The sequence below is a fragment of the Bemisia tabaci genome, chromosome 4 (assembly GCF_918797505.1).
Source record: "Bemisia tabaci chromosome 4, PGI_BMITA_v3".
NCBI lineage: Eukaryota > Metazoa > Arthropoda > Insecta > Hemiptera > Aleyrodidae > Bemisia > Bemisia tabaci.
This window is the reverse complement of record NC_092796.1, coordinates 13,012,961-13,036,500: the sequence shown is the minus strand read 5'-3', so window position 1 is coordinate 13,036,500 and position 23,540 is coordinate 13,012,961. Positions and strand designations below refer to the sequence as shown.

The 23,540-nt window shown below is 40.6% G+C and overlaps 1 protein-coding gene across 4 annotated transcripts in view; it reads right to left on the bottom strand.

Moving 5' to 3' along the window:
• LOC109033434 (ATP-binding cassette sub-family G member 1) overlaps positions 1-23,540 on the bottom strand; it is a 139,547-nt gene that overhangs the window by 33,486 nt on the left and 82,521 nt on the right. For all 4 annotated transcript variants that reach the window (XM_072299356.1, XM_072299355.1, XM_072299358.1 and 1 more), the window contains one exon: positions 14,881-14,998. In XM_072299356.1, coding sequence (XP_072155457.1) covers positions 14,881-14,998 — 118 coding nt within the window. The remainder of the gene's footprint in view (positions 1-14,880; positions 14,999-23,540) is intronic.

The window sequence follows — 23,540 nt, the reverse complement described above, 5'->3', positions numbered from 1 at the left end:
ACCCTACTAATGGCACCCAAGGTAGATTTACACAGGTATGGAAAAGTTGAAAATTTCCCATGAGCCTCAGTACGTGTCACATGACCTCGTGACGTAGGTTAAGGGGCCCGTTTTTTAATTAAATTACAATCAAATTAACATTCAAACGTTTGTGCGTTTAAACGCTAAAATTAATATCGCATAACCAAAATTGTGCAAAAAATCCCACAAAATTTTGACAAACGATAAACCGAACATAATAAATCAAAATAATCAAAACATCCAAAATGGCTGACGTTAAGGGGCCGCTGGAGAGCCAATCAGAGGCCAGTTGTTTAGTTCTGTCCATACCTGTGTAAATCTACCTTGAATGGCACCGATCTCGACGCTAATCTGGTGTAAGGGCGTAACTCGATCTCCGCATGAGCCCCAGCAAGCATGGATTTATACGTAAAGAAGGCTCACGTGGAAATTGAGACATGCCCTTACGTCAGAGGAGCGACGATGTCACACTGAAAAAAAAAAACTCCGGCCGTGGAAACCGTACTTACGGGCTATGCAGTCATCCCGCCCGCGTTCCAGGCTCAGAGGCTGAAATTTCCGGGCGTAGCACCCGGAGCAGTCGAAGCTATGGCTCCCCTGGTAAAAATTGGCGATAGGAGCTGCGTTTCAAAATACCGCAGGGGTTCTTATAGTCGACTGAAGAAGGCGATAGAAAATCATATAGCTGGCTGTAGAAAGTGGAAAAAATCATACGGCCGGGCTACACGAAGCGATAAAAAATTATACAGTCGGGTTATAGTTCCTATCGCCGGGCTTTACACTTTATCGCCTGGCTGTTGCTTTTCCGCCATCGGCTATAAAAGGCTATAAGAAATTGTGTAGAAATTCGTGTGCTTTGTAAATCCTTAAGTTTGTACAGAATCACCTTAGTACTTACAAAACGCACATTATATTTTCCTTTACTACATATTTGTTTTCATCAATTAAAATGAGAATAATCCATACAGAGTGTGCAAACATTTCAAAGTCATGATTTGAAAAACGCTGACTCCACGAGATTAAATATTAGAGCCTAACACAAAGCGGAGCGGCGGCGCACTGGCGCCTACAAACCTAACAGGGATACTTCACGCATTGCGCAATGCGTGAAGTATCCATTTAATTTCTCGCTCAAACTGCGACAAAAATGACAAGAATGAAAAATATTCGAGACCTTTTCGCGGAATTTCCGCACTTTTTCAGTACTTCCGGACCGCCCTTAAAATATAAGTACTATTTCCGGACTTGCAGACACCCTGGACAATCGATATTTATTACTGCCTCATCTAGAATAAATATTTATAATGAATTTAAATGGAGGAAAACAGTGTTATCAACCTCCAATAGTTGCCACCGCTTGAGACCGCGACGAGGCCAAGCGGGGCGAACGGGGAAGAGTGCATGGATGCGGTGATCTTGAGATCGCATGGCGCATGGCGTCTCGTCGCTGACTCGGACTGCTCGTCCATCAGCGGCCAATCACTTCCTAGCCGCCAGCCGCGCATCCATCAACCACCGGTCTCCGGTCAACAGTAGGTGGTCAACACTCAACAGACATCGCGTCCTCCCGCGGCCAATGATCCACTTTCACTGTTTGTGAGAACGACTCAATCAGTACGTAGGGCGAGTTTCATACGTTGCCACGTTCGACCACCTACGAGTCAGTTGGACGAATTTCTAACCGAAGACAGGTGGGCAAAAGGGGTGTGCTCGTTGGTTGAGGGCCGTAAGAATGAATAGGTCTCGGTACACGATCAAATTCCCGAACCAATTTCAGATTGTCTTTTTTTTTTTCATTTTAGGAAGTCCTGATTTTTCCTGCCTTCCAAATGAAGCCGCTAAAAAAACGCATGATCTACTAAAGACCACTCTCTGCTATTTAATGGCAGTGAATGATTCGCCAAAGGGTCAACTCTAAATCGAGCCTCCATACGACTACAGTTTGTCAAATCCGATCTCATGATGTCTCTTTTGAAAAAAAATCTCAAAGTATGTAGGTCTGTTCAATTCAAAGTCACCTTGACATTTTGCAGACTGCCCAAAGTTCAGATCCTTTCAGCTCTCTCCTTCACGAGACTTTTTCTTCGTCGGTTGCTAGCTAGTTCGACCGCTCGTCAGTTGCTAGCTAGTTCGACCGCTCTTCTACCGCGGTTTCATCAAGTCACAGAGATAAAACAACAAAAAATTTGTTCACTATTACGTGGATTTTTCTTGAATGGCTATTTTTAATTTCTATAGATAAAACGAAGATGATTTTGAAATTAAATGTCTAGAGTATCTGCATTAATAGGATCTACAATCTCCAACTCTCAAAAAGAATTGTTAAAATAAACCGAACTAGCATCATTAATGCTGCCGAGCTAGGAAAAAACGCCGTATAAGTCTTCAGACGTTGCCAAATTTCCTTCGATAAAAACAGAATTTACTGGGAAAATTGCCAATATTCTTCTTCAAATTGTTCATACAATTTTTTTTGGAATTTAATCTAAAAAATATCTGAAATTTTCAACAAAAAATACGCATGAATTTCGTCAAAAAACATGTATTATCAGGGGAAGTTTGGCAACTCTCAAATGTTCATAAGGCGTTTTTCCTAAGCACGGCAGAATGAGTGACGCAGCTCAAAATTCCGAGAGACGCGGGAAACGATTCAAGCGGCCCGTTTCGGTCGAAATCCAAGCCTTTAGGAGGAAAAAGCGACGAAATGTCGAAATAACGGATTCCGAGGAGGTGTCGAAATTCGAATGCCGAAAACTTGGGCGCAGCCGTTGCGCCGGCTCAAACCTTGAGCTTTACAGCCCGCCGTAAAGTAGGAGTGCTGAGGTTTTTTATTCGCGATCCTCGGCTTGTCAAGGTCCGGTCAACGGACGGTGGATTTTCGCACCTCCGCTGCAGCTCGGCGAATAAAGGTCGTAAAATCATGCTGCTTCTTCACGGTGAAAGCACTCGAGATGAACCTACGCATCGTGACTCAACTCAAAGCGTCAAGTGCCGCGTAAAACTTAGAGAACTTTAATGTTCATATCACCGCCCCTCTAACGTAAAGGCGTATCTCAATTTGCACGTGAGCCCTGTTTTACATATAAATCCATGCTTTCCGGGTCTTCTGTGGAAATCGAGTTACGCCCTTACGCCAAATGATCGATGATACGTTGAAGCTTAATGTGAACATGAAGGGTGATCGCTCATTTTATGTGCTCGTTTGAACGTCTCGTGACGCCTTTTCTTCGTTTGTCGACCCTTTTTTCTATGTTAAGCACCTCTCTGGCTCCAGCGGACTGATTATTGAAATTGATGGACAAAGAAGACGTTGGGAGTACGGCGTGATCCTATTGGTTGAGATGGTTGGTTCCTATAGACTATAAAGAAGAAAATGATGGACTAACTATAGGGTCTCACGCGAGTTGCCGTTAGCTGGTCTATTCCCTGAATCCTTTGTCCATTGCAACCACCCACTCCCACCAATAGGATCTCTCCATATATCGATGGTGAAACTACCAAACCACGTATCTCGGTTTGCGACGTCGCAGACTTCCTGTCATACTTTATTTTTTAAATGAAAAACTACTTAATGTCCAGTCTTGAGAATTTCTGTGATTTTTCCTCTTCGTGCGAAGAAAATTCTGTGAACATTTCAAGGAATGATATTGATTTGGTCTATTTCAAAAAAATAAAATGTGAGCGTAGATTTTTAAACACCGCAAACGAGATACGTGGTTTGGTAATTTCACCGTCGATATAGCTTTATAGCTTTGTCTGCCAATTTCAACAATCAGCCCGCAAGACTGTATAATTCGTAACATACACTGAGAAAAAACTATGGTTTATAAACCTATTAGAGGTAAATATGGAACACCTATAATAGTCGTAAATAAACTAATGATTCTCGGTCTGTGAACCATACTAAGGTCTCTGTACCTAATTGAGGTACAGGTACCATAACTAAGGTATATGTGCTATTATTATATGTAGAGGTACTACAATTAGTGGTGTTCCATATTTACCTCTAATAGGTTTATAAGCCATAGTTTTTTCTCAGTGTAATCCATATCAAACAAAGCGCACCAAAGAACAATTTCGTTGGAATCAATCCTCGTGAAAGGCTCAATGCTCAGAGGTATGTTATGATTCACAAACAAGAGGGGAGGAGGAGAAATTGGAGGGACACATTTATTTTGCTGTATTTTGTCAAAAAATCAATGAACATGAAAGAAAAGATGCAGCTGGTTTTCTCGGAGTTACGTTCGCGAAGAAGGTCTGGGTTTGTGTTACGAATGCGCACGATACTAAAATGTAGAGAGCGAAACAGCCAAAAAAATGTTTTATGTAATACTCGAATACTCCCAGCCATATAATCGTTAATCGACGTTACAAGGTTAGATTGCAAGCAGGCTACTTTTTTACGCGAAGCAGAGTAAGTGACATTTAGAAGTCGGTTATCAACTTTTTCAGAGAAAAAATACAAAAAAGGAGGATAAATAGTTTATTCCACGACAATGCATACCATGGTTTCCTACACTTTAATTTCATGCATCTAATACGGCGAGTAACCAGTAACCACTGCACATGTGTGCATCAGTGCAGATTGATGAACTTGAGGTGAAAAAGTCATGGTATGCACTAACGTGGTATAGATGACGCCAAACGCCGGTTTTTTTTTTGTGAACGATATCTCCGTTAATGTTGAACGTAGAAACTTGGCGGAAACTGATCTTATTATATTTTGCTAATCTCTACGTTTAGGCAATCAAAACATAGTTTAATGATTAACGCAACTGAGCTATTATACCTTATAGTCGGTTCGTGGTCCGTGATCTGTTAAATCTAGTTAATTGGATGAGGTGGACCGAAGGATTTCCGAGAGACTTAAACGCACGGGTAGAAAAATTGGCTATGTTTTTTTAGCATGACGGGAGGCAAACTAAGGACCGCAACTACATTTTAACTTGAAATTTTGGAAAAAATGGAGTTATACGAACGATAGGGTTATTCAACTCAGAATACAGTTATTCTTGTTCGTCACAAAAGTGGTCATTCATGGGTGAGCCAATAAGAACAGCAAGGCGTAGGGGGCGGACTATATAGGAGATGTCGTGCAAGTTGTAGAAAATTTAAAAGAATAATATTTGACGAGGAACTTTAGCGTTTTTACGGATCTTATCAAATGTTGCTGATCGATAAGGGGCCGGCCATCACTAACGTCACCCAAGTAGGGGGAGAGGTCTGGCGGTATTCTAACACCAGGTCAAAAAGACGAAAAAGAGAGGCACCGGCGAAAAATTTACCCGCGATAAGACAGAGGCCTCATAGGCGGATCGAGCTATTTGGCAACACCGGATTTCCTCCATTTAAACCTATGCTGAATAATCGATTCTTGTCGGAGCACTTGGCCCCTCCAAGTATCGATACATTTCCATAGGTTTAAATGGAGAAAAGACAAAGCTGCCAATGGAGATGTTGCAGGTGTGAGGGATTTGCGATTTGACCATTGATTCTTATGTAAAAGTTCGCGAGAAACACGATGGTGCCACTGGTTTTCTCTGAAATCATCTCCCAAGCTCAAAAAAAGCTCTCAAAGTGAGGCCAAAATGGAGGGGATATCCCACCCTAACCTGAGAGTCTACCTCTACATCAAAACATACTCTCCATGCAAAGATAGGGAACAAATACATTGGCAGGGTTGCCACTTTATTTGGGGACTCCAAAACTGAAAACACGGCATCACTGCTAATGTATTTGCTCCCTATCTTTGCATGGAGAGTTTGTTTGGATGTAGAGGTGGACTCTCAGGGTAGGGTGGGATATCCCCTCCATTTTGGCCTCACTTTGAGAGCTTTTTTTGAGCTTGGAGATGATTTCAGAGAAAACCAGTGGCACCATCGTGTTTCTCGCGAACTTTTACATAAGAATCAATGGTCAAATCGTAAATCCCTCACTCATGCAACATCTCCATTTGCTGGTTCCGCCAATGCGATATGAAGATGACGATCATAATAAACGAGTGGTGAGAAGGCCGTGGAAGGTGCATTCACCCGAGCCGAGGGGAGCGAAGCGCGCGCGGATGGCCGTGTGCAATGACGCACGCCGCGTTTCGAGGAGACTTCGACGCCAGGATAGAAAGCTAGCCAATCTCATGAATAGAGAAAGGGGCAAATTCTCGACGATATTGCGAACTCTCCGCGTGCGCAAAGCATGAAGAGGATACCCATCGCGGTGAAACTGTAAAAACGCCTATCTCCTTCGAGGTGTTTCAAAATCTTCGCTTCCATTTGTATTTCATCGAAAGAGGAGGAAATATACTATTGCTTGAATTTTTGCAATATGTTCTTCACACAGAGAGGGAAAAATAGGGAAGTTCTCGAGAAATGACTTTGGGTTTTTTTCAACGTTTACAGAGCAAATTATAACAGGAAACTTGCAAACCGAGATACGCGTTTTTGCAGTTTCGCTGTCGATACTGAACTTCAATATCAGAATGAGCGGTCAACAGCAACCGCGCTCGGCATAGAAATATCAAAATTCTGAGAGAAGAAACAGTTCTAGAGCTGGCATTGCTGTAAAACTTTTCCATTCGAACAGGCATCAATTCTTTCGAATTGCGAATCTGAAATCTGTAATATAACAACAGTGAAACTACCAAACCTCATGTCTCAGGGGTTGATCACCGCGTGCGGTTAAAAAAAAATCTAGAGGTTACCAACTTAAAGAACCTGATTCCATTCCACGTATCTCAGCGCTGATTTGCGAAAAATTTCTCACGTGGTGATTACTGTGTGAAACTATAGACTGAACGGGAAACTGGTGCTCATAAAGTTGATGTCGCCTTAATTTTAATCACTCCTACTTATGCCCATTGGCGGATCCAGCGAGCTGGCAACATTATCTTTCCTGCATTTAAACCTTTGGAAATGTATCGATTGTCGCCGAGTGCTCCGACAAGAATCGATAATTCAGCAAAGGTTTAAATGGAAAAAATCCGGTGTTGCCAAATTGCTGGATCCGCTTTTGCTTATGACCGTTGTAGCACTGCGTATTCAATGCGAATTCTCCCTCTTCTGCCGGCATCCCACCGGAATCAGAGCGGAACATCGCAGTGATAGATTTTTCGTGATTGACAGAAGCTTCCACTGAGTAAATGTATGAGTACACTGTTCCTCACAACTGTTTGTTCGTCCTTACACTAAAAAAAATTCTCAGCGTTTTCACCAAAGTCCGTAGGTACCTTCACCATCTCACTTTTTTACCAATTATTTTTAGTTTTACCAAGACAGACTGGTAAGCTTACCTAAAAACCGACATTTATACTGTTTTTTTTTAGGTAAGAATACCACTTTTATTGGTAATCAATTCCCGGTAACTTTGCCATTTTATCTCGGTAATTCTACCACAGTCGATAAAAAATATTGGCGTTTATACCAAGGTCCAGTAAAATTACCGAGAAAGTTCAATAATTTTACCAATTCCATAAATGGTAATTTTACTAAGAAAAAACTGGGATCAAATAGAACCCTGAATTCTTGGTAATTTTACCATTTTCTTAGTAAATACACCGAAATTTTTTTTTCAGGGCGCGCTCTCGCGCACGGCTCCGGGGAAGGCGCCCGTAATGACGGGCTAGCGGGCACCGAGGCGCTAGTACATCGCAGCGAAGAAAAAGGGTAATTTTTTTCGGTCCAGTTAAAGGTATTTCACGGAGTCCCGGCTACGGGTGAGGGGGAGGGAGGCTGGAGCGGCTCTCAGCATCGGCCGTGTACTTAGTAAGATACAAAACGTGCTAGATAAACCTGTTTCGTACAATAGTATTCGGTGACGTAACCTCAAGTTTGACACACTGACCTCCTGCTCCTGCTCCTGCACGACCACCTCACTAATACTCGCAGAGCCAGTGTTGCCACTTTGGCGGCGCGAAAAATACCAAGCGGACAAGTGCGAAAATTCATATTTTCGCTCCAATGGTGTAACATCCGGTATAAAATGAGGGACAATAATTTGTAGAGCCCCGCGCTCCAAATCTGAGCGCTGTTGTTGGGTGAGGCGAAGGCTCAGTTGGAAGGTCAACTCTATTTTTCGTCAAATGGTGTTTGATGAGCAACTTGTTGAGGACTGAAGATGACTGGTGAATATTGGGGTTGGGTACCCATTTTGCTGATCGAAGACAAATTATTTTAGAGACCCCTGGAGTACCTATATAGGGATAGTATGGACAAGTGGAAATATGTAGCTCTTAGGGCCCAAAAGGGCAGGTAACTTTTGAAAACGAAAAAAGTTACTGCCGATCTTCAATCTCCAATATCAGACCGAAGTGGAAAAGAATGCTTATACATGAGCATTCTCCTGCAAAAATTACTAAATTTATGAAAAAACTAAGTCAAATACGTGCTTCACTAACGAAATTTCCTTACAATTCTAATAATGAATCACTCTGAATAATTTGAATTCATAGATTGCCTGCCCTTTTGGGCCCTAAGAGCTCCATCACCTAACCTCAAACTTTCCGACATGTCCATACTCTCCCTATATAGGTACTCTAGAGACCCCTATCCACAATCTTAGCAATGTAATCGAGTAAAGCGTCCAGCCCATGTTCAAACTGGGGTTCTTAAACTGGCACTAATTCTTCAATTAATCAGCCATTCCTGCACGAAATTCCTTGAAAATATCAAGATCTGACCTGTGATGTCTCTCAAACTCATTGGTTACCCTCAAATATCGTCGGCCCGACGATCTTGGAAAGGCAACAGTCAACAGTTCCATCGATGAGCCTCATTGAAACCCCTGGTTCGTGCGTAGGCTAGACGCTTAAGACCAAAGTTGAAGTGAGAGGGAACACTATTTTTGCCTAATAATGGTTGATACGCAACTTACGGAGCAAAAAACCGATTCGCCCTAAGATTACTGATGAATGTCGGGGTAGCTGTTTGCTGTTGCCAGGCGAATTTTCGCAAATTAGGTCAGGTTTATGGAACCGTAAATTCAAAGGAGAGAAGAAAGACTTCAGGAAGAATTTAGAAGTAAATGTTTTGGAGCATCGATAAGGTTTGTTTGTAATGTCACCAACGATTCGCAAAATCTTTGCAATGGCCGATGGCCAATGGCATGTGACAGGTCTCGGATTTCCTCTCTTCGTTCAGTCGAAAACGTCTGTACATACTTATTGGAGGCGACACCTTTTCGCGATTGGGCTTTGAAGGCGTTTGAAATGGATACTGTGGGCGGGATGAATGCACGATGCATGGATTACCGTAAAATTGCGCAAAAAAGTCTCAGTTTCGCAGTTGCCGTCTTCATTTACTCGTCCGCGAATCTTGCATCAGCATGAATGGAGACTCTCCGTTTTACAGACGCGGGTGAAAGGTCTTTGCCACAATGCAGCCGACCTATATTCGCCGACGTAGATGGGTAATCGCCGGTGAAGAGGTACTATAATTGTCTTCAGATACGTGTAACTTGCCTAATAAATAGACATCGGTGCAAGAGTTTATCCTACGAAATCCTTGAGTACTCAGTCAAGACTTTTAATGCCTGAGACTTGGTAAATTTTATGAATATATGTGTGACTGGTGTCATAAATGAACCTTGCAGTGATTAAGATGCGTCCGCTGAAATTCATCGCGAAGCACTTTTCTGATCTACGACTGTTCTCCCTCTTGTTAAATTGTGCCCGCTCATGATGCTAAGGAAGAACGCCGTATGAATATTCGAGAGTTGCCAAATTTCCTTTGATAAAACATATATTCTTGACAACATTCATGCATACATTTCTTTGAAATTTCCGGATATTTTAAATTAAATTGCGACCAAAATTGTCTGAAAATTTTGGAAAATAATATCCACAAATTTTCCCAGTAAATTCGGTTATTATCGGAGGAAATTTGGCTAGGTCTGAAGGCTCATACGACGTTCTCCCTTAGCACGGCAGCATGGAAAAAGGGGCCCTACTGCCGTGCTAAGGAGTCCGTTTGAGCCCTGAGACGTTGCCATTTTTCCCGTAACATAAAAATACAAATTACTGTGAAAATTGAGGTTACTTTTTTTCAAGTTTTTCTGAATTTTTTTTTTCATGTTATCGGCAAACCTAGTTTTACTACTAAAACTCCGGACGCAACTTTTTTTTAATGTTGTGAGGCGGGGGTTACTGTTTGGTGTGGACTAGTTTCTGCTTATTAATTTAATAACACATATTTCTGGTTATCAAGAGCAAGTGGAAATGGGAGATATTTTTAGATCAGCTTTGGTTACGAGCGTGAGACATCTATGATATACGACAACCTTCATTCAACAAAATGACCCATCTCAAGGTATTTCTTCTCGGTCTAGTGCTCTCGCGGAATGCGGCAAGGAACTCAGAGTATTCGCAGCTCTCCCGATTTTACGGAGGAAATTTTTCTAGTGCAGCTATGATTAAACTAAATTTTTTTGTGGCAAAATTTTACAAAGCGTATAATTAATACTTCATTATCAGGTGTCAAAACGACATCACTCATATTTTGGTATAAAAAAATTCAGGCTAACTTAATCGAGGCGTTGTTATTTCTTTATATACGTGTGACTCAGTTTTCAAGGTTTCAAGGTGACAGGAATACTATTTTGGAGGATTAAGTTTTAATGATTCTATTTAAAGAATTTGGAAGGTTGCCGAATGACAACAGGGATCAACGATAGACAGACGTTTTCAGACTAGTTTTTATCTTCATCATTCATTATTCCAAATGGGCTTTTGAGACTTATTGACTCACTTAGCGAAGAATTGGGGAGCTCTTGAGTTTCACGGCACTGGAATTGTCCAGTTTTGTCTAAAAATTATTGAACGTTATGAGTCAGTATTAGAGTATTGAATTTAGAGTGCTTAGCTTGCTTATCATAAAGGGATCACCTCGTTCTACGGACCGCTAAATTCAGTGTGCTCCTTGCGGTTATCAGGATATAGTTCTTAGATGGAGCCGCAATTCGGTTCGGTGAAGAAAGTGATTCATCTCAACGAATCGAAGTCTTGGTTCACAGAATGGAAAAACTGTGCAACTGTGTGTATAGTGCAATAATTTTGACATACAAAATGTTCCATAAAAGCCAAAGTTTCAGTTTGTTGAACTGCAACTTCAGCTCACCTAACTGAACTCAGCTCTATCAACTGAAGATGTTGGTTTCTTTGACTTCATGCAAGCTCAGTTTTCTGGACCGAAGAGCGCCTATTGATATGTTAGTTCGAAGGACCAAAAGTTTTTCTCTTGATGGGAGGAATTGTGTAAACAGAGCGGTCAAATCGAGGAAACTTGTTTGAAGGGCAACATTCAGCAGAACAGCAATTCGCGGGAAAATCAGCCTCAGATGGGGAAATTCCAAAGGTCATCTAGTTATCATGAATTTATCAACCTTTGATGGCAGGGTTTCTATTTACTTTGGCTTTTATTCTAGGAATCTAGGATATTCCTTCTTCGTGGCGCGGTGATCAATATGCCAACAAGGTCACGTTAGGTCTCCCATTAAAGTTTTGTCGTGTGCCGGGCTGCAATGTTTCCGAGCCAATTTTTTTTTATTTTTTTTATTTTTTGGGTGACCATGAGTTAAAAAGGCGAATTTCCGCGGAATTATGATAGTTAAGCCCTCAAATGATTCCCACCCGAGACCGATGATTTCAATTTTTTTAAAATTTTTGTGTTATTTCCTTGTAGAATTGTGAGTTTTACTAAAATCGTATGTATAAACGTGCCCACTCAGTCTCAATCAGATTTTGCGGATTCCATAAAAAAATATTATGAGGTGGGCTTAAATAATTATGGCGAGGCTGGCAACATCACAGCAGGTGACAATCTTCAAAAGTTGGCACCAACCCTATTTTTACCGCGAAATGCAAAGTTACCGCCATTTTTCCGGGTCCGAATTTCTTCCAGAGGGCTAAATATCCCTATCCATACTCCTCCTAAATAAAAATGGTATCTTTTCTCAAGAGATCAGAGGCGGATCCAGCAATTTGACAACACCATTTAAACCTACACTAAATAATCGATTCTTGTGGGGGCACCTGGCCCCTCCAAGAATCGATACATTTCCATAGGTTTCAATGGAGAAAAGACAACGTTGCCAGTTTGCTGCAAGAGACTCGGCGAATTATTTGATTAAATTATTGGCGCTATTCGAGCGTCCAGACGGTATTTTTTGCGGACGTCTCCGATAATTGCGGAATTGTGACGGACGGTACGATTGGCGAAACCGGTTCGGCGTTATCACTGCGAGGACCACGTATTTGGATGGGGTTCCCGTGGCAGTTGTGCGGTTGTTGCTTAGCGCGACGGATCGGTGCACCGTTGACCGTTGCACGGTGAGCTTGCTGCAACTACGCGACGCCGCCACCGGTTTCAAAATGCACCGGGAGCCTCGCTTGCAAAACCGACGCGACCGGCGCGGCGGCGGCGAGCGGAGACCGGCCGGATTGACGTCTCGATTCCGTTCATTTACATCGGCCGCCGCGTTTAATTGTCGCTCTGCGCATGCGCCGACGTCCGAATGACTCCAATGAACCCGGCTCGACGCGTCGCCGTTGTCGAGTAGTGGACTCGGGTTCCGAAATACTCCAGTCCTCACCAAAAACGCCGTAACTCCATTAAAAATGTTTTCAGTTTTTTACTGCACCGAAAAACCAACGCATCCTTCTTAAATCTGAAGAGCAGAAAAGACATATGATACAATCTACAGGGCCGGATTTACCTACTTGCCGCCCAAGGGCCGCCTGTATTTTGCCGCCCCCTTCTCATTCGTTTTGAAACATCAATAAAAACCATCAAGTGAACTGCCGGAGGGGAGGGAGGGGTGCATACGACGCGTTTACCTACTCGTGTTGGATACATTTTTTGCGAAAGCCCTGTCAACACTACTAGCAAAATTTCACGGAACTTGATGCGAAAGTTAAGTTCCGTAAACCTATCTCTGTGTGGAAAAGGTCCTCCATACATACCCTGGTAAACATTGGCGATAGGAGCTGCGTTTCAAAATACCGTAGGAGTTCTTATAGCCGACTGAAGAGGGCGAAATCATATAGCTGGCTGTAAAAACTGGAAAAAATCATACGGCCGGGCTACACGAAGCGATAAAAAATGAAACAGCCGGGCTATAGTTCCTATCGCCGGGCTTTACACTTTATCGCCTGGCTGTTGCTTTTTCGCCATCGGCTATAAAAGGCTACAATAAATTGTGTAGAAATTCTTGTGCTTTGTAAATCCTTAAGTTTGTACGGAATCATCTGAATATTTACAAAACGCACATTGTACTTTCCTTTACTATATATTTTTTTTCATCAATTAAAATGAGAATAATCCATACAGAGTGTGCAAACATTTCAAAGTCATGAGTTGAAAAACGCTGATTCCGCGAGATTAAATATTAGAGCCTCACACAAAGCGGAGCGGCGGCGCACTGGCGCTTACAAACCTAACAGGGATACTTCACGCATTTCGCAATGCGTGAAGTATCCCCGTTAGGTTTGTAGGCGCCAATGCGCGTTCAGCGCTGGCTGCCCGCCCGCCGCGCCGCGCCGCAGCGAACCGCGGCGCTTGAAGCAACTATTTCACACCAGAGGTATTGCACAGTATCATACGAAATTGAAGGCGCTCCAATATATTAGGAATGGCAGGCATCCTTCAAAAGTACGGAGCTTTCCTCGCAAATTAAATGAAGATACGGCGGCCCAAAAAGAGAGCGGTAGTCCAAAAACTCATCAAGTCCTGGCATCCGTAATTAGTAACGTTTAGGCCAGGCTGTTTATCGCCAGGCTGTTGCTTAATCGCCATCGGCTATAAAAGGCTATGAGAAATTGTGTTGCCGGCTATAGAAGCTATTGGAAATCTCACAGCCGACTGTAGGTCTATGGTATTTTGGAATATAGATTCTACTGCCAATTTTTACCAGGGTAAGAAATGAACCAAAAAATTATGAAAGAGCAAACATAGATGTGGTTTAATAATTTTAACTTCCGCCACTGCGCAGCGCTGATCGCACTGTGTTTGGCGGAATGCGTGAAGTATTCCTGCAGTCTTGTAGGCGCTATGCGTTTCACGCCGACCGCTCCTGACCATACTGTGTTTGGCGCAATGCGTGAAGTATTCATGCAGTCCTGTAGGCGCTATTATGTGTTACATGTCGACCGCCGCGCCGAGGGCTCGCCGCTGGCCGCACACATGATGAATCCTTGAATGCAATGAGCCTTGTAGGCGCGTTTGCGACTTTCCGGCTGCAGATACAGCCAAACGAACAAAATTTTTGCCCTAAATTCCGTAGTTTGATTATTTCCATTGAGAAACGACACTATTTTAGCCAAAATATCATTGTAACTACCAAGCTCAAGATCAGCCCTTAACGGAGAGGCTGTGATGGAGGGAGTCCGCAGTACCCCACGCCCTGCTGAGAGCTCACACCTATATCCAATCGAACTCTCATTGAACAGATAGAGGGAGTATATATATATTAGTCCGGTTGCCCAAATGTTTGGAGACTCCAAGGCTGGAAATACGGCAACCCTGCTTATTTATTCGCTCAATATCTATGCATACGGAGTTCGAATATGTAAAGATATGGACTCTTAGTGTAGCGTGTAGGATCTTCTCAATTACTAAGTGTCATTTCCGAGGTTTGGAGTTTGTTTAAGAGAAAACCAGGAGCACAATCTTGTTTCTTGCAAAATTTTGTATAAGAGGAAGTCCGTAAATTGCAAATCATTGAGGCATGCAGCAGTTCTATTACAAGTCTACTTCTTAATAAATACATCATAGCTATCATCGTTATCAAGATAATTTGAACGATTTCTTTATTTTAAAGACCTTACGTTGTAAGATGGCGGCTTTAAACATCTGATATGGTGCATAAACTTACTTGAAACCGGTAAGAACGTTGAGAAGGGAAGATTTGCCGGCCCCGGATGGGCCCATGATAGCTGTGAGTTCTCCTGACTGAAATCGACCCGAAACACCTTTCAATATCCTTTTCTTTTCTGAAAAAAACCAAAAAGAGAAAAAATTAGACAAAAATTCAATTTTAATAATAAACTAAAATGTACTAAACGTATTGTATGGTGAACAATGTACAATTGTACGCACGTACTAAATGTACAGAGGAAGGATAAAAAAGCACGAAAATAATCTGAGAAAGAGACAGAGGAAGAGAAGAAGAAGAAGGAGAAGGCAAGTAAAGTGTCCGATGAAGGTAAGGGGTGAAGAGAAGCTGAGAAGGCGTATCGCGCTCAACGGAGAAAGTGATTGGGTATATGGTGATATGGATCGAAGAAAATATGAAAGGATGACATGGTTGACAGCCTGCGACTGAAAACGTGCAATTTTTCCTTCAAATACTTTTAAATTAAGAGTAAATTCTTCATTTTTTCGAAAGAAATTTCTTCCATAAACCATTCAAAGAACATTCAGTGCTTATAACGCTATGAATTTCAAAAGACGTAAAAAATAGCAGGGTCTTACAGCTCTTGGTGCGGTTAAACGTATTTCCTAGAATGTGCGTTTTTTGCTGCACAAGAAGATTCCTAGAAAAGTTGGATTTTAAGCTCAAAAGCAAATGATGTAAAAAAAGGAGGTAGTAAATAAACGAATGGTTATTTAAAACCCAAATTATTACCCTAAATTGATTATGGCAGGAAAATTCGACGACATCCTTCTTTTTCGAAACACCCAAAATATGTTAAGGAAAAACTGTTTTTTTTTTTAAACCATTAAGGAAAAAATTATCAATATAAATTGGTTGTATGAAGTATAAGACTGGTTAAAGATAAATTTAGAAAATTTAAATTTTAACTTCGCGGCAGCATTTCGAACGTTTTATGAGCTATAGGACTCGATGTATAGTTTTAAAACCTTACAGTCGTTTCTCTAAAAATAAAATACAAAAAAAAAGAAAAAGCATTAACTTCCTTATCGAACTGAATGCTTTAATTGTTCGAGCTAAACATCGATTTGTCACAAAAAAAAAAAAAAAATGCAAATTATTCGGTAAAACAACGCCGTTCAATTTCGCTCTGTGAATTTGAGGACATCCCTGAGAGGTGACCTCTCTCTTGTGACCTTGTCATGTGCATTGAACGACTTTAATAAACCTGACACGAGGCATTCATTTCACCAGAAGAAATGCACTGTGACAACATTGCGATTTATAGCAAGTGCCGTGACTCTGGCGAGGGTGCCAAATGGCAAAAGGAATCCTCCAAATTCACTCTGAATTTTATGGGAAATGCGGCGTGTTGTTCAAAATTTACGGTGATTAGGCGCCACTAGCGATGACGAAACGAAAATACAATACTCTCGATTTCCATGCTCTTTACTCGTCTATGAGCTCGATACCAAATACCGCCTAAGGACGACAACGTCTTGCTTTATAAGTTTTATACAGTCTGGACGATGGAAATTTGAGAAGAGTTTTTTTAGTGGTTGATGTTCTGCTACTTGATCAGTACCTATATTTAACTTTAAATTTATTTTTTATTGTTTTTTATCCTGATCATTGAACTTTCGCCGCTGTGTTTGATTTACACACTTTCAGGAAAACTTGGAAAAATGTGTAATGCCTTTTTAAAATGCATGGAATTTTATTCAGATCTTAAATGATCTTACAATGAGCATTACTGCACAACGTTTTTTGGCGACGAAAGCAAAAACAAAAGGTAAAAAAAAGGATCGAAGTGTTTTTTTCTTCCTTTCTTTAAAATACCTGACGTCTTAGTATCGTCTTGGCAAAGTGGAATTTTCGTATTACTCGCGTGGAAAGCCTCACTACGTCGTGCCTGAAAGATGCGAAAGCGGTTGTTTTTTCCTTCGAAATTCATTTTGAAACCGGAAAAATTAACGTAATTTGATTATTCTTTCCTTTTTTAATGGGTAAAACCAAGCATTTCCTGCAAATTTCTTGCGTTCTTCAATAATTATAATAAAAACGAAAATTATATTCGAAAATATCGAGGTGAATTCCTCTTGGAACTAACAAACGCTCCCAAAAATTTTCAAGATGTCGTCTTCACGACGTCGAGCATAGAAATATCAATGTTGACAATTCCAGTTTTTACTATTTTAGAGACTTTGTCACCACGCTCACTGGAAAAAATAGTTAAATGTCAATGAAACAAATAAAAATGCTTTGCTTGGTCTTCTCCCGCACGCTAGCCAAACCAGCCCCGGACCGAAAAAGCAAGATAAAAAGTTGTTTCAACCCCCTAATTAGTTTGTCCAAAACTTTCTTTCTCAGAGCTCCATAGTCACATTTTGGCTAGTAAATGACGATGTCGTCGTTCACTAAGCATGAACATGTCCCGTAGATTGGATCTTTATCGAATCACGCGCAGATGGTTTCCGTAATACAACCAAGGTTGACATTTGCTTTTTCTCTCATCGCATACGAGTAAATAACTCTGCTTTTCCCCCGATCCGATTACATTGGTCTTATGCAGATCGGGGGTAAATATGCAATGGAACAGTGCAAATTGGGGAACATTTGGAAAGTAGTGAAACAACAAATCGGAGGAGTTCGTCGCCAGATCGGAAAATTCCAAAGAACATCTTGTCAACGGACTGACCTAGGTCTATCGACCTTGATTTGGAGTAAAGCCCTTTGCAGAGTAGCCGGAGCGTTTTATAAGAAAATGAAGAAAGCGAAATAAGTAATGAGGCTCGGTTATATTTAGAATGAATTTTGCTGAATATTCATGATTGCGGTCGCCCCTCTCATTCATTAATGAGAAGACCGATTTTCAACACCGCCAGGTAGAAAAACTTTCCAGTCGGTAAATTAGAGCATGCAACAGTTTTTCCTTGTTAAGTTTCGTATGTTTTACAGTGGACTCATTTATCTCTAACATTCGGTTTTTTACATACGGGTGGAGAAGCAATCGAGATTTTTTTCGCGAGTTGATTCTCTCCTTTCTTATTTTGGAAAGGAGTTAGAAGTTCCATCACAAAAACGAAGGCTGAGTCGACAGTTGGTGAGCAAAAACTTCGATACCACTGCGTATTAATCTATCTACGATTTATTTAATATTTATCATGAGTTCATCATGCACCAAAAATATTTTTACATCATTGGAGACAATGTTGACACGGTATGAACTAAATCAGTAGACAACATGTTTTCTCTTTAAAATTTCACGGGGAAAACGAATCACGCAAGGAGAACTCTAGGAATAAACTTCTGCGGGCTGATTATTGAAACTGATAGTCAAAGCGATAGAGAAAGAAGACATAGTGCGGAGTATGGAGCTATTCTATTGGTTGAAATGGGCGATTCCTATAGACTAAGGGAGAAAATGATGGACTATTGGGTCTCTCGAGAGTTGCCGTTAGTTCGTTTATTTACCTCCTTTGTCCATTGCAACCACCCGCTTCCACCAATAGGATCCCTTCATATCTCTGTTGTCTCCTTTGTCTAGCTTTGTCCATCAATTCCCATAATCGGCCCGCTGGACCGGATATGAATGTTCACAATTAACATCAGATTCTTAATTGCAGTCACACAATAACAGTGGTGAGGCTTAAAGTGTGTTTTTTTTTTTGTCATGGGAACGGAGTTCCCCATGATATTAGAATCGTTCCGTTGCTTTCGCTATGGGATTCCCTATACCTCTGCGACCTTGAGCGTTTCGCCCAGTCTCCGATTTTTGGTTGATTTTCCGATGTATCAAAAACCGTTGTATTTTTTAGCCAATCATGTCTCTACGTCAAGTTGTGTTGATTGCTAAAATTCGCTTTCAGCGAGTTTTTTTCCACCTCGAGATGTCGTGTCTGACTGGTAAATCTGCGCAGAACCACGAAGTTCCGTTTTTAGGCAAATTCTTTTTTTTGGGAGGTTCTGATTGGTTATTTTTCGCCATCAGTTTTCTGTTCGTTGGTGCAAAAGATCGCCTACCTCGGTGTTCTTGAGAAGCCGCCATTATCCCACCTCAAATTTGAAAAATAGAAGTAAAGAAATAATAACCATCGTACAAGGTGGAAAATTGTTCTGGAGGACTCGTTACGGATAAAGAAGTCAAAATCAGAGCTCGATTGATTGATTTAATTCATGGATACGCAAATATTGCCTTAGCTCAACTGCCGCGATCGGAATGCGTGCTGGGATGGACCTCGAGACGCATTAAAACAGTGCGAACCATGGCTCCTACAGCAATACAGCAATGCGCTTCATATCAATCAATCATCCAAAAGCAGTCTCTTGTGATAAGTCCCGCCCATTGCCTGAGTCTTTTGTATGCTATTTTTACTCTCGCCTCGTGGATTCGTCATAGCCTAGTTGACTAAACCGCCTCGTATTTTTGATTCGGTGCGGGCACCCGGCGATCGGGAGTTCGATACCCGACGATGGGAACTACTTTTTAATGGTTGTATTGAATGTTTTAGACTAATCATCAAAAAATAATTAATAGTAGATGATAAATGTACGAACATTTTCTCGTGAGTTAATATGTTAAACAAAAATACTGGAATATACCTTCTTCATATAATCAGCCACATGTTCCCCCAAATTAATGACGTTATTTTCTTTTTTCAATAAAGTTAATTTGCATTCAACGTTCGTAAGTTAAGCAAAAAGTACCTATTGATACAAATAGAAAGACATGAAAATAGTATGTCTAACATTTCAGTTGTTTTTTTTTTATTATTTATTTTTTGTTTTTTTGTTTTTTCAATAAAACAAATTGACTGGGACTAGAATCATCGTATCTCTGAAGACAAAAGCTAAGTTTTTTGATACAGAAATACTAATATATTCATCCTTTATATAATCAGGGAGATGTTGACCCAAATATTGATGTATATTTTCTCTGTTCGCCCAAATTAATGATGGTATTTTCTTTTTTCAATAAAATTAATTTACATTCCACGTTCTTAAAGCAATATTTTCTCCAAAATTCAGCAAAAAATAACAATTTATACCTACGCAAAAAGTAAATAAATAAATAAAGCAATGACATGAAAGTAGTATAGGTAGTACACATCTAACATTTCGGTTACATCTATTTGAATGAAAAAAATGGCAACTTAGGAAGCACATAGGTCACTTATCGACGGTGAAACTACCAAACCACGTATCTCGGTTTGCGACGTCGCAGACTTCCTGTCATACTTTATTTTTTAAATGAAAAGCTACTTAACGTCCAGTCTTGAAAATTTCCGTGATTTTTCCTCTTCGTGCGGAGAAAATTCTGTGAAAATTTCAAGGAATGATATTGATTTGGTCTACTTCAAAAAAATAAAATGTGAGCGGAGATTTTTAAACACCGCAAACGAGATACGTGGTTTGGTAGTTTCACCGTCGTTATGATGCGTATTCGGGCATATGCGTAGAGTAAAAATATCATACTTTACGCCGAAAAAACGAAACTGAAAGTTAAATGCGTTAACTTCCAAAAACCATACATAATCCAACGAAAATAAATAATTGGTAAATAACAGCTTTCTTGTATGCAAAGAAAAAAAATTAAAAATGTTAAAAAAGAGATGTCGACACAAAATTACATAGCCCCTTCAATTCTGAAGATACTACAAACGAACTGTACCTTAAAATTTTCATATCCCAGAAGCAAAAGTTCCCATGACGAATATTGCTATCGCTAGCGATTGCAAAAACCAACTTGTTAAATTTTATTTTCTTTCTTTTTTTGCCGGTTGAAAATACGAGTGTAATCACCGCGGAATGTCCCGGGTTTTTTAAATTTATTTTTTGCGGCCTTAGTCCCATTTTAAGTTGTTTCTGTTTTACAACTAACGTTGGTTAAAAGACAAAAATACAAATGACGTAATTAGTATAGTCTGACTCCCGTTGGGTCGGAGTGAAAAATACTTGGTACAATCTCGTTGAAAATGTGATTTTTGAACTTCCTATCATGTGATTCGTTTTTTATACGTACGATTTTGAGGAGAAAACACGTGACTTTTTTAAAGTTCAGACTCCGTCTGGTAGCCCATTGGATCTTACGATTAATTTACTTCTTTTCGTGCACTTATGTCATTTTTGAACTGAGCGATTCAATCGAAAAAGCTGGTTTGAAAATACATATCGCTATAAACAGATCCCCACCGGCCTTATCCATCACATCTTATCTCCATCGTAAATCCTATTCACGCAGACGCCGCACAGTAGAACGAGCTAATACAAGAGGTCGGACATGCATTTTTGGGCTAAAATGGAGATGTTGCATGTGTGAGGAATGGGCGATTTGACTGTTGATTCTTAAGTAAAAGTTCGCGAGAAACACGATGTGGCCACTGGTTTTCTCTGAAATTAACTCCCAAGCTCAAAAAAAGCTCTCAAGTTGAGGCCAGAATGGACGGGATATCCCACGCTATCCTGAGAGTCCACCTCTACATCAAGACAAACTCTCCATGCAAAAATAGGGAGCAAATACATTAGCAGTGTTGCCGAGTTTTCAATTTTTGAGTCCCCAAATAAAGTGGCAGCCCTGTCAATGTATTTGCTCCCTATCTTTGCCATGGAGAGTTTGTCTTGCCGTAGAAGTGGACTCTTGGGATAGCGTGGGATATCCCCTCCATTTTGGCCTCAACTTGAGAGCTTTTTTTGAGCTTGGGAGTTGATTTCTGAGACAACCAGTGGCACCATCGTGTTTCCCGCAAACTTTTGCATAAGACTCAACAGTCAAATCGCAAATTCCTCACACATGCAACATCTCCATTTCAAATTTTGATGTTTGTATAGTCACAAATTCAGTTTCAATAGGAGTGTTTCTGACAGGAAATTTCACGAAAAACCCAATAAAACCACCCTCGAACTTTTTCGTTTTATATTTCCGAAAATATAAGCTTTCTAAGTTTCCAGATTTTGTCCAACTTCTCCTATTTACTTGGTCCAGTGCGCGGCGATGCGTGCCGAGTCCTAAAATTCAGTCAGAGCCTCCGAGATGACGTCGTCACGTTCCATCAACCCTATTTTCCGTCCAACGTCAGAGCCTATTTCACTATCATCAAGCTGAATCACGAATTAAGGAGGATTCCCTTCCATTGTTATTTCGAGGAACTTCGAGGTGGAAGCTACGCATGCGCTGTGGAGATTCGCGGAATACTAACAAGAGTGCGCTAATTGTGACCTTGATCCAGACCAGCTAATAATAAAAACTTGGAGTAATTGTTAATAAAACTAATTGTGCTCGGGATGCGTACGCGAAAAAATACTTAATTGAAGAGTTACATTCCCTCACAGAGCACGATTTAGCTAGGAGACATGATCTGAATGAGAGACTTATTTCCTTTCTTTTATTGAGGGTATGACGTAGAGACTACGTCATACCATTTTTACCGTCGGTCACGTGATTTTGAAGCTTCATGATCGAGCGGAAAGTTATAGTTATTCTGCATGGCAAGTTAGAGGTAGCTTTTGAAACCGTGTAATAATTTAAAGAAAAAAATGATCTAAATTAAATCGAATAAGAATAAAAGTTGAACAATTGCCAAAAAAATTAATAAAGAAACATTTTTGATGCGGTTTAACTGATTTTACATGACGACGGTGAAACTCCCAAATCACGAATCTCGTTTACGGTGTATAAAAATCATCGCTTCTACTTTATTTCTTTAAGGAAGGACGAATCAACATCATTTCTTGAAGTTTTTTCAGAGTTTGCTTCGCACCGAAAAGAAAAATCAAGGAGGTTTTTAAGAATTGACGTTATGAGTAGTTCTACATTTAGGAAATGAAGTATGACACGAGGTCTGTAATGTCGCAAATCAAGTTACGTGGTTTGGGAGACTGCCGATGGTGTCATCAACTGAAATGTGACGGCCCACATTTCAGGAGGGCAACGTTTTTATACATTTAAGCAATCAAATCATTATTCAAAAATTTTACAATAATGTGATAAAAATCAACAATAGTTCACTTCATCGGCATGGTAGACACAGCTGAAATTAAGTTACGGTGTGAGAGAAACAATCAAAGCCGATTCAGTTAGTGTCGCATGCGACGGATCATTGACGGATTCTATTTTGACTCCTGGATGCAACTTTTCGGGCTCCAAGGATGTCCGTGTTGCATACGCAGGGACTGAAGGCGTTTTGATTGTCCAAGCACTCACCGCTTCACCCGCGAAGCGGCGCAGCGCCGACGGCAGGCTTTACTTCAACAGAGGTTAGTTTGGCAAACGAAATTTCTAAAGTATATTTTGTACAGAGGTTTGCGGCAGTAAGTGTCAAATTTTCGAAATCGAGTTTCCTTTAAAATTCATCCAATCTCTTTTAGATGAAATCATTTAAGTAGCTAGAACTGCAAAATTCATCTTAATTGTATGAAAACGAGACATATCAGAAAGCCGTCATTATGCGCAAACAATGACGAATTTTTAGGCAAAACAGCAGTAAGTAACATCATTTCATCAGACAGTCAATGAAAACAGTGTTTTCAAGTATAGGTCCGGCCTCCTCCACCAACTTCTAACCTGAAAATGTGTTTGTTCTGTATCCAAAACGCAACCACGAAAACATGCAGAAGATAGCACAGCATTTACGGCTGTCTCGTCTAACACTAGCCTAACATGA